This window comes from Gymnoscopelus braueri (assembly GCF_963280865.1).
Source record: "Gymnoscopelus braueri genome assembly, chromosome: 20".
NCBI lineage: Eukaryota > Metazoa > Chordata > Actinopteri > Myctophiformes > Myctophidae > Gymnoscopelus > Gymnoscopelus braueri.
The window spans coordinates 35,663,643-35,676,444 of record NC_137622.1 but is presented as its reverse complement, the minus strand read 5'-3'; the positions used below and the strand labels follow the sequence as shown (position 1 = coordinate 35,676,444).

Sequence of the window (12,802 nt, the reverse complement as noted above, 5' to 3'; positions counted from 1 at the left end):
TTGAGTAGTATTTTATAGTGCCGAAGCAACTTGTACCAAGAAATGTAACTGTCTTTTAAAAATATCTGTAAATTGTAAAATGTTGCATTGGACGGTACATCTGAAAGGCGGACCAAATAATCCGTTGTTCTACAGTGTGGTTGTCGGGCTCAAGGTGTACTCCTTTCCTAACAACAACTCGAACGACTGTGAAATTAGTGTGCAAATCTTCAACACCGTGTCTTTGAGATGGATGAATTTGCCCCCAGTGACAACCAGAGGAGGAGAACGTCCTCTTGACGTTGCCTCTAATCGCTTCACCCACACAGCTGTGCTCATAGGAGACACCATCTACCTCTGGGGTGGGTGTACTGGGTCTAATGTCCGCAACAACATACTTTATGCGTTTGATGTCGACACCCACAGATGGTTCAAACCCAAGATTTCTGGGACTATTCCAGAGGCGAGGAGCGGCCACTCTGCTTGTGTCTTTGGGAAGGTCATATATATCCATGGAGGATGGGCCCGGCTCACTAGTACTCCTAGTACTAATGACATCTTCAAGTTGGACACCACCACAATGGTCTGGTCTTTAATTAACACCAAAGGTACTCCGCCACCTGTTTCGGTACGTCACTCTGCCACCATCATCGGGACGAAGATGTTTGTATTTGGGTTCTTGAACGGGAACGTGTGTGGGAACGGGGACAACATGAGAGTGTTTGACACAGAGACCAACTGCTGGCTGAGCACGACTTCTCATCGTGGTCCAAGAGGATGCTGGTTTCATTCAGCCTTTGCCTACAATGGAGAGCTGTACATTATTGTTCAAAACGTTGGAAACCAGACCTTTAAATATCTGTGGAAATTCAACCCAGAGACCTTCTCCTGGAAGAAGGTTAAGCCCAAGGGGACATTCCCGGCTGTGTATTCTTTCATACAATGTTGCGTGGTGGGAGATCATATCATCATTGCCGGACACATAGTAAAGGGCACACAGAAGGGGTATGACCTGTTCATCTTAGATTTTAATCCTAGTCTGAAGACGTTATGCAAGCTGGCAGTTATTCAATACGGTCTGGAGCAGTCAGAACTCCCACACAACATCAGGTGGGAACTGGCTGCCATGTCGAAGTAACAGAGTTTGTAACAGAGTATTTCGACATTGCAGTTTTAATAAAATTAGTACTTTTTACACCACTGGCTGGGAGTAACGGCTGGGGAAATCCTGTGACAGACTGTATTTAAAGGGGTAGTTCACCCCCCAAATAACTTTTTTTCTATTGATTACTCACCCCATGGAGCCTTGAATTCATGGATATTTTTTTGTTTTTGTCGCATTCCTTCCTTTATTATTTGATTATAATAAATTTAGCCCCATTGATTCCGGTAGGAGACACAAATGCATTTGTGTCTCCTACCGGAATCAATGGGGACACATTTATTATAATCAAATTATTGGCTTAGGAATGTGACAAAAACTAAAAAATATCTATGAATTCAAGGCTCCAGATGGTCAGTAATCAATAGAAAAAAAGTTATTTTGGGGGTGAACTACCCCTTTAAGGGGAAAGGTAGCTACTGCTATTGGAAAGATACTTATGGGATGAAGTCAACAAAGGTCTCCTGATTTACAGCTACGAAATGTGCATCACCCCCTTTTACACTGATTCCTTGTCTCTGAAACTTCACCTCATTCAATTTGCATTTCTTTTTCACTTTTCCCTCATTCTCTCGTTCATCCTCGATCTGACCAATTATTTTGGTTTCTTTGTTTCTCTCACTTTCTGTCTTACAATCTTTATTATTTCTCCCTCATTTATCTTGGCTCATCAAAGTTGCCCAATGTGGGATCTATAGTAGTGTACTAGTGAGCTGCCACTCGACTAGATCTACACAGTTTCAGCCCCCGAACCTTAACCCATACCAGTGGTTCTCAAACTTCTTCACGTCAAGGACCCCCAAAATGGTATGTATTTTGACCGCGGACCCCCATCTGAAAAGGTTTTTACCAGGGACCCCCAGGAGAGAAGATTTATGTTAAAAAAAAGATTGTTTGATTGTTTTCAAAACATAAAAAAAAAAGCAGATCTTTTGAATAGCGAACATAAAAATGGATAAAGTGGTTAAAATGATTGTGATGCTATATTACATACTTTTGCTGGGGACCCCCTGGGAACCCCCCCCCCCCCCTCGCGCGTTTTGGGGCGCAAGAAGAATGTAATTATGTAACAGATCCTGTAACTGAGGGGATTTGTACAGCTACCGTTCTCTCATATACAAGTATTATCCTTTTGCTTCACTTTTCATCCTACTTGCCTTTTTTTTCCACTTTCAATTCTCTTGTAAATGTTTTATTCATTTTCTCTCTGTACTCATGTTTATTCCTCAGAGAATATTATCATTCTTCTTTGCTGTGCATATTTCACAGTCAGTTTATTCCATTGACTTGAGGTATTCCAAATGAGGTGTTTTGCATAATTCTTTCTCATGTTTGATGAAGGGATGGAGATGATGACCATGTTAACCCTCTAAGACCGGGAAAGCATCTGTAATTTTAGAGTTTAACCACTTTAACCATTTATATTGTGCTTTGGCTATTCAAAAATAGCAGATCTACAAGCTCATAGCGCGGCACAGAGTGCCACGCTATGAGCTTGTAGATCTGCTTCTGGGGATTCTACAAATGTCTTCTAAATCTAACAGTTTAAAAAAAAAAGCGTAAGTCGCTATAATCAAACTTCTTCATGTCAAGGACCCCCAAAAGTATATGTATTTGGCCGCGGACCCCCATCTCAAAATATGTTGTTCCAGGGACCCCCAGAAGCAAAGATTTGAGTAAAAAATGTTCGCTTTAAAAAATACATATTAAAAGATTAGCACAAATTTTCACGATTTTTTTTCAAAAGAATAGCCAAAGTATAAGATAATGGTTAAAGTGGTTACACGGAGGCGTTCCCGGTCTTAAAGGGTTAATGCCTTGCCCAGATTTCTTGTATCAAATAAAAGGGCATTCCCGGGAATACATCTTTCTCAGTCATAGTTTGTGTCACAACACAAAAACCTGTCCTCTAGTCTACACTGTTCCACTTATCACAGAAGAAAGTGTTAGTAAAATGTGATATCCCTCATGGGGCAATTAATGAATAATTCCAAGGACTTCTCCTTTGTTGCAGCTTAATAAAAAGCATCATCATCTATCATTTCTTTTCTCTCCTCCCTTCATCTCTCCATCTCGCTGAGATGTAGCTGAGTGTGGCTGAACATGTCACATTATACAGTATGTCAACTACTGTTACGACCCTCGTCGTCTAGGGCAAGAATTGCAACATAATTGAAGGAGACAGCTTTTGTGCAAATAAAGTGAATCTATTAACAAGAAATAATTATATTTGACAGGAAATTAATGAATGAGTTGAATAACGAAGGTAACAAACTTAAATCAGGCTAACAATCAACAGAACGAAACTATAACTAAACAAAAGTTCTTCCCCCGAAGGGATCTTCAACGTATCGGATCATAATAGTCACTTGTTGGGTTTAGTTTTAGTTTTGGTTTTGGGGAAAGGAGGAACGGAGTCTCCGCTGGCACAAACAGAGTGCTGTTGTTTCCCCAACGGCTGTCAGTTCCAGACTGAGCTTATGTAGACGAGCTTTGGCCTGCCTGCCCGTCGTTGCCAGTGAATTGACCAATCCGTGGGGTTGATCACTCCCCGCGTGTGGATCAGTCGATGGTCGACGTCCCCCATGCCGAATCATGAATGAATTGACTTCAATCAGGCAATCAAGCCTACGCCCCACTCTCCTCTCCCATTCATAGAATGGCCACAACTCTCCAACTGAATGAAATACAAATTAACAGTGTAATACAATAATACCAATCATAACGTAGCCTCTCAAATACAATAATAATAACAATAATTACGGCCAATGGCCGTAACAACTATTGAGTGACCGTAGAAGTGTATACACTGTGTATACTCTGCAAATCCATGTTTGTTCTGGATGGATGACACACCTCCTTATCTGTGAGATCGCCTGGTCCAAGAGTTCAAAAACCTTTTTTCCAAATTTCCGAGTGGATCAGATTTGGGTTTTGGGTGTTATATTCTGTATATTATTATATTTCTTATAGACATAATGTTTACTGAGATAATTCTATGATCAAAGTGATCACCAATGCTGTTGTTTTTTGGTTTTGAACTACCCAAAACCCAAATCTGATCCACTCGGATAGGGATTCAAAGTTTTGAACTCTTGGGCCTGGTATTAATGACATGCCCTGGCCGTGTTCTGGGGGAGACGATACAACGACGAGATAGTCAGGGTAAACAAGATATATCCCCTCCTTTTAACACAAGGTTCGTGGACTCTCCCCTGCCATCCCTCCATTAATTATCTGGTCTTAACAGGAAGATTAGATGAGAGAGAAAACAACAAACCAATAGTCAGGCTCTACTTTCATTACCATGGCAACACAAACAGAAGGAGCCTCGTGGATCGTGCAACAGGAGAGCAGCACTGCAGATTCAGCTCGGCTTGATTTCACTTCTTCTCTCCACTGCATCTCCCCCTGATAGCACTCTGCCCCGGCCATACTGTAGATCCATCCATCTGTCTCATCAGTCACTCAGCGAGGCTGTCGAGGCCCCTTCACCCTGTGAGCTAATGGCTATAGTGTGCTGTGCAGCTGAAACGGGAGCACTATGCGAGGGGTGGGGTTGGTGCAGTGGTGGAAGAAGTAAAAGTATCAATACTGAAATGTATAAATACTCTGTTACAAGTTAAAAGTCCCGTAGGCATCAAAATATACTTAAAGGGTTAGTTCAATTTTTTTTTACTTAAAGCTGTAAGAAATACTTGCCATTAATGTAGTGCTTGCAAAGGTATTAATTGATTGCCGGAATCCCGTGGTCAGAGTTCTGGTCTGGTTCTGATGAATATTAAGTAGTTCCGGTGATTTGGTGGGGCCACTCATTAAAAATAAATTAATCAAAAAAACTAGCGTCATTCGTATTGTTGACCTATTTCTACCATATAGTGCAGGTTTCGTTCAACTTTGACCCCCCCTCCCACGAACCCGTGAAACAGCGCCCTCTAGTGGCAGTGACGTCAGACTTCGGTGCTCTATGGCAGTTGCAAGGAGTTGCAATGTTGGCCTTATTTAGATGCTGTTGGTGGAAACCTTGTATGTCCATAAACGGTTACTTTAGTGTTCCAATGGATCTACTATAGTTATTGTTTAGTCACAAGTTGTTGTTGACACTTTTCATTGGTTCAATATTCATAAAGCACACACGCGCACACGCGCACACACACACACACACACACACACACACACACACACACACACACACACACACACACACACACACACACACACACACACACACACACACACACACACACTTTCACTTCTACAAAGATAGTTTAAAAAAAAAAAAATCTACCATTTCACAACGTGCAATTTCTTTGCTCTGATGAAGTAAGGCGTTAATTTACACACACAAAAAAAAGTTAAAACCTGGAGATAGGAGGTTTCTGCCCGACAGCAATGATATGATACCTACATGTACTGTATATAAGGAGCTCCTCACTGTTCACCGACCACAGTTTGAACAAAAGACACTTCTCTGACTGACGTCTCTCCAACACTTTGAAACGGGTATCTACTGTATGCTTTTATTTTATTGTCTTGGTTGTGACCTGGCCTAGGGGTCACCAGGTGTAACACAAAAATGGACTCCCTCCTCCCAGTCCCTAGACATAGCCAGGCAACACCAGTTTAAATCCAAAAATACAGTGCTTTATTAATGAAGTTGCAGAACAATGGGTAAATTACCTCAGGGTAATTAACCCTAATCCTAACCTTAGACATAAACCCCTAAACAAAATATTCTTACCTAGACCAAACAGAAGACAAAAATGCAAGTATCTAACATATTGTAACCTAAAGAAAAACAGGAACCAACTGAAAACAAAAGAAAGGCCACCCACCCCTACAGTTCCATGACTATACACTAACGCATGTTAATACAAAACTAAAATGCTGACAAACACTGAGACACAGAACTGGTGGTTGGAGGCTGGCCAGGAGGAAGACATCTGATGATCAGAAGGTAGGCAGCTTTATACTCCAGTCCATGAAGACAGAAGCCAATCACCTGCGATGTTCAACCTACTAGTTACCAGTTACTCAAACTAAAGATACCCAAAAACACAATATACAAACCTGCCAACCCGAAATATTAACAATCACTCAGAACATAACAAAAACCAAACCAGCGTAACTCAAACTGAAAAAAACCTATCACAACTGTAAAAAAATACTTTTAAGACGAGCCCCCAAATTATGTTGCGACCCGGCCTATGGGTCACCAGGTGTAACACAAAAATGGACTCCCTCCTACCCAGTCCCTAGACATAGCCAGCCAACACCAGTTTAAATCCCCAAAATACAGTGATTTATTAATGAAGTTGCAGAACAATAGTTAAATTACCTCAGGGTGACATAGGCCTAAACCCCTAAACAAAATACAACACTATTCTTACCTAGACCAAACAGAAGACAAAAATACAAGTATCTAACCTAATGTAACCTAAAGAAAAACAGGAACCAACCGAAAACAACTATATACTAATGCCTGTTAATACAAAACTAAAATGCTGACACACACTGAGACACTGAAAGAAAGGAAGTGTGTGAGAGTTCAATGGAAGAGAAAAACGTTAATTCAGTGCATATTATGTTTGTTTTAGGTAAAAAGCATTAAAAAGCATAACAAGCTATTATTCAGCACTATTTGGCCCTGTTTACAAAGTGGCTAACTGGAGTCAAGCACTAGCATTCATCATTAGCCTGCTACTTGCTAGCAGCTACTGGACGCAAAGACAGTCATCCTTGCTGGGGTGTGTTGGAATTCTGGACTGTGAGCTCTGGGTTGTCGTCTGAAGAAGTGGCACACAATTTAATGGTATTTGTTTTCTTTTTGTGTTGAGGTGATTACAGAGTTGGTTGGATAAGTAGGTTAGCAGGGTAGAGTAGGATAATTTTAAAGTAGGGAAGGGTTTAGTTTTAAACTATTTCAATTGAGGGAATTGGGTTCTAAAACAGGGCTATACTATAGGTTTAGTTTAGTTTAAAGTAAATACAATTGAATTGAGTAATACAGGCTTAGCCGCTTAGAAGGTTCATTAAATTAAGTGTATTACAAGTCAGACCAATTTATTAGTTATAGGAATCGTTCATGCCTATTTACTGTTCATTCGTTGTTTTTGGCAAAGTTATCTAACCCTTTACTGTCAGTGTTGGGTATACACATTTAATTCTGAACAAATCACTCTAGTATTTCAAGGATTTTACAATATACATGCAGTGTCTGGAAATAATTATTTACAGGTTGTAGTGATTGCATTTCATGACACACTATGGATTTCGAGTAAAGGTAAAACTTTAACTCAGGATGTTAAGAACTCAGAGAGTCCCATCTTTTGTACTCTGGTTAATACAGTCACGGGTGGGGCGCTACACATGTATGGGGGTCCCTGGCACCTATTATTTTCAGTATAATAATAATAATAATAATAATAATACATTGCGTGTTAAAACAAAGCATGTACCTTAACTGTTTTGTTATTTTAGGTTTTAGGACAATTATGGAGATTGTGACCACAACTGCTGTTTATCACAATAAAGAGATGGATCTGTATGATTTTTGGGAAGACATTGACGAAATGGAGATTGTGACCACAACTGCTGTTTATCACAATAAGCAGATGGATCTGTCTGATTTCTGGGAAGACTATGACGAGATGGATCTGTCTGATATCTTCGAAGACTATGAGGAGAATGGAAAAGTGGATTTTGCATTTTTTTTTAAACTTCAGAAATCCCTCTACATCATGTACCTCGTCATTTACAGCCTGGTCTTTGTGCTCGGCGTGTTGGGGAACGGCATCGTCATCTGGGTGGCGGGCTTCAAAATGAAGAAAACCGTCAACACTGTTTGGTACCTCAACCTCGCTGTGGCCGATTTCCTTGTTACAGCGTTCCTGCCCCTGAGAATCACATACACAGCTCTGGACAACTGGCCTTTTGGCAAATTCATGTGCAGAATGGAAGGTACCGTTTTCTACATGAACATGTATGCCAGTATCTACACCCTGGTGGTCATCAGTGTTGACAGATGTGTATGTGTGGTGTGTCCAGTGTGGGCCCAGAACCACCGCAGCGTCAGAAAGACGTCTTGGGTGATTCTGGGTGTCTGGGTGCTGGCCTTGGCTCTCAGCTCCCCTTACTTCATCTTTAAGGACACAGGGTCCCCCTCCCAAAGAGAGGACATCATCTGGTGCTTAGACAACTTTGCACCCACCCTTAACATCAATACACTAGAAGTGAGGCAGATGGGGTTATTTAGATCTAGGGTCATGATCATCACTCACTTCCTCACAGGATTCGTGGTCCCTTTCACCATCATCGTCTCCTGCTATTCTGTCATCATCTACCGTCTCAGGAATAATCGCTCACTGGCCGGCCAATCACGTCGCCCCTTCAAAATCATAGCAACTGTTATCACCGCGTTTTTCCTGTGCTGGGTCCCCTTACACATCATGTATCTGATTGATTTTGTGTACAATATGTACAATGACACACTGGAGTATGTGGTCATCTACGGGATCCCCATAACCGGCGGCCTGGCACTTCTCAACAGCTGCCTGAACCCGCTGCTGTACGTGTTCATGGGTCAGGATTTCAAGGATGTATTCCGCAGCTCTATCCTAAAGGTGCTGGAGAAAGCCTTCACTGAAGAGCTGCCTCAGACCAACACTTCCACAAACCCAGGGCGAACCACTGAAGAGACTGCCTTGTCTGAGACACAGGTTTAGGATTGTCTTTGAATGTACATTAATACGTAGAACTGTAAATGGCTTTTCTTCTCAGTAGCCTAGAGGTTCTCCAAGATTGAAACGATGATGAAAAATATCAAAACAATATGTTGAAGTAGTGGTTAAAAACAAAGCTTCTCTTTGACATGCATCTTTAAAGTTTGAGTTTTAAATGTTTCCTTTTCACATTGGCCTGTTATAGCGCCACCAGCAGGTCTAATTTAGCAAAACACATTTTTGGAACAAAATGCCTCAAATCAGGAATGCACTGTCCGATTGCCGTGAAAGGCCTAAGAATAAATGGCACCCTTTTCACATTGGCCTTTTATAGCGCCACCAGGAGGCCACAATAACGTACCTGACCTGGCGGAGACCTGCACTTTTTCTAGTTTCTTCTCCTTTTATGAATAACAACAACATGATGGAGCTTATGCAAAAACATTCTTGATTCAGGTTTGAGTTTGTAATTGTACACACAGTCATAAAACACATTTTAATGTTGTGCAGTGGTGTAAATAACTAAGTACATTTACTTAAGTACTGTACTTAAGGACAATTTTGAGGTATTTTTACTTTACTTGAGTATTTCCAATTTTCAGTACTTATACTTCTACTCCACTACATTTCAGAGGCAAATATTATACTTTTACTCCACTACAATTATTTGAAAACTTTAGTTACTAGTTACTTTGTAGATTTTGATTATTATTACAAAACATACATTACCCACTTCAGCCCTATATTTCGGCCATTTGAAAATCAAAAGATTTTTATACATTTAAAAACTTGTGAAATGGGACATTCTGCATAATGAGTACTTTTACTTTTGGTATTTAAGTACACTTTCATACCAATATTTTTGTACCTTCACTCAAGTAAATTTTGAATTCCGCACTTTTACTCGTAACAGAGTATTTCTACATTAGCCTGGTTCCAAACCATAGACCCCGCCCACTCTCTGAGTGGGCTGCCTCTTGGTCTGGTATTGAAATGTGAGCCTAGGATATCTTCGATACCGTCCAGTACCGTCCAATGAGAGTCGGAGGTGGGGGTGGGTCTAACGACAAGCCAATCAGCGAATATCTGCTAAAACAAGCTGTGCAATGATGTCAGATGTAGGTGGATCCGTGGATCTCTTGTGATTGGTTTAGGGAATTTCGAATCCCCTCCCCCTTGTAATCGCCAACACTGCAGCCAATTTCAGGCTGATAATCAGGCTATTTCTACAATGCAGTATTGATACTTTTACTAAAACATTTGAGTACTTTTTCCACTGATTTTGTGTTTAATGTTTGTTTTGGCCATTGGATTTGCATTTAGCAGGAAGATGATTCACACTCTAAAGGTTTCTATTAACTTGCAACTACAAAATAGTTTGGTGATCATATATTAATAAGGTTTGGTGATCATATTATTCATAAGGCTTGGTGATCATATTATTCATAAGGCCTATATTCTAAATGCTAGAAATGTGTGTTTCTCTGAGTGCAGTTATCTGCCAGGCCGGGCGGCCTACCCAGGGCTGTGTCAGTCATTATAATAGCAACTCGCTTCCACTGTCTATAAAATAAATAATTCTAAATAAAAGTTGTGCTCTGGGTTCTATCTGTTTCATTTAGCAATAAAAGAAAGAGGCTTGTTTTAAAAAGCTTTAAAAAGCATTATGAATGTTTTAAAATACATGAAACAACATTGAGTGTCAACAGACTGGTAAACAGTAAACAGTACAGTCCAGGCGTTTCTTTTTTGGCTATTCAAATAATAATTTGAATTTGAATATTTGAATGAGCTTGTAGATCTGTTATTTCATTTTAATCAGGAAATCTTTGAATATATATATCTTTTTTTTAAACATTTCTTACTCAAATCTTTGCTTCTGGGGGGTCCCTGGAACAATATTTTGAGATGCGTACCACAATTTTTCAGAAAGGGCATGCTGCGTTGATGATTTGAGGCATTTTGTTAAAAATGAACCAATCCTGCAAACCGGGCAGCGACCGGGCCAACGGTGCCGGAGATTAGCTGCTCGCAGACAGATCGACACACGGACACACGGACGGATAGGGTGCAAAACATACTCTCTCGCCATGCCGTTCAGCCTGGCGGAGACAACAAATGACTAAATTGACAGCAATTACTTGGGTCACTACACCATATCAGTTGCTAGAGTACCAGATTACTACATATACGATTTGATAAGGAAATAACTTAGTCCAGTGCAGTGTCCAGAAGAAAATGACACTTTTACAGACGGTGTCTCTATTGTGCTAACAGCCTGCTGAATATAATTGGATGTTCACTGAAGTTCAATGATAAGACTGGAGTCTGTATGCTTATTCATGCATCCAATAGTTCAGCCTCTTTATCTCTCATCCCTCTTTGTGCCTCAATTGATCCTTTCTGCGTTTTGGGGTCTGGCTCACTTACTATTGTGAATAATAAAAGAGCATAGTCGCACACTCATAGCTGCCTATGGGGTGCCAAGGCAGGCACCCCATTGCAGATCAGCGGGGTGTGACCACTCAATTCAATTCAATTCAAAGGGCTTTATTGGCATGAGAAAACATACGTTTACATTGCCAAAGCAGAAAGCACAATACAACAATACAGAAATACAATCAAAACAAAAAATATGTACATTTGAAAGTCAGAATCTTCAATAGATCAATTTCTATGTACTGTACCAAGATCACTGGGTGCAGGTATATTGCAGGAATATACACAATGATTAGTCTTTAGGGTGGTTGTGTTCCGTTTGATATCCTTCTCCTATCACAGCAACTCACGAATCTTGCTGCTGTGTTTGCACATTGTTGTACTTCGCCCTTGCAGATATGGGAGTTTTTTGTCATTGGTCATGTTTTCAAAATCTTCGTGTGTGGTTGTAATCTGTGGGAAGTATGTGTCTCTGATGTCTTGGTACAATGGACAGACGGTTAGGAAGTGTAGCTCGGTTTCCACTTCATTTTGTGTGCAGTGGGTGCATAGTCTGTCTTCTCTCGGGATACAGGTCTGCCTGTGACGACCTTTCTCGATCGCAAGACCACTCAGCCCAGACTCACTCAGCCCAGATTGGGACCAGTTCTACTTGTGGAAAAGTACTGGCTTGAGATGGAGCACAGGTGAAGATTTACATACATTACTTACTATTGTGCCCGTTTTCATTCATAAACTTGGCCTTATTCTAATTATCTCTAACCATTATTGTACCAGCAAGTTACATTGAGGTACAAGCAAGAGCAAGACACCCTACAGCAGTGGTTCTCAAACTTTTTCATGTAAAGGACCCCCAAAATGATATGTATTTGGCCGCGGACCTCCATCTAAAATATTATTTTCCAGGGACCCCCAGAAGCAAAGATTTGAGTTACAAATGTTTGCTTTAAAAATATATATAAGCAAAGGTTGGCACACATTTTCACGATAAAAAAAAAGGCAGATCTAGTGGTGGTTAAAATTATTGTGATGCTATATTAACACATTTTGCTGGGGACCCCCCTGGAACGCCATGAAAGCTTTTGTATATTTTTGAAATGTTTTGATGAATCTTGAAAGTGTCCATTTGGGGGTCCTTGGCATGAAAAAGTTTGAGAACTACTGTTGGAGTTGAATTTCACCTTATGACCCACACAAAGTACAGATACTTGTAGCACGGAGACAATAAGGAAAGACCAGACTCAGACAGGCAGCGAAGGGTATAAGGAAACATGTTTGTATTCAGATCAGAGAGACAATAGAAGGTTTACAGTATATCACAGGTCCGCAACATCGGCCGTCCGTCTCTCCGCATTGTAACAGAGCAAGCACGAGCTTTTAACATTGTCCAGTAACATAAACATATGACATCATAGGATGTGACATCGATGAGGTTCCGTGTGAAGGTGGACTTCTCGGATTGGATGAGAGCGATGGTTACGTCGTCGTCTGATGATGGTAG

The 12,802-nt window shown here is 40.7% G+C and overlaps 1 protein-coding gene across 1 annotated transcript; it reads left to right on the top strand.

Annotated features, from left to right (window-relative positions):
- Positions 1-640: 640 nt before the first annotated feature.
- LOC308075665 (chemerin-like receptor 1) lies at positions 641-8,865 on the top strand (the record flags this gene model as incomplete). Its single annotated transcript, XM_080415613.1, has 2 exons — positions 641-984; positions 7,629-8,865. The coding sequence occupies 2 exons, from the start codon at positions 641-643 to the stop codon at positions 8,863-8,865; spliced, it is 1,581 nt and encodes a 526-aa protein (XP_080271739.1).
- Positions 8,866-12,802: the final 3,937 nt, after the last annotated feature.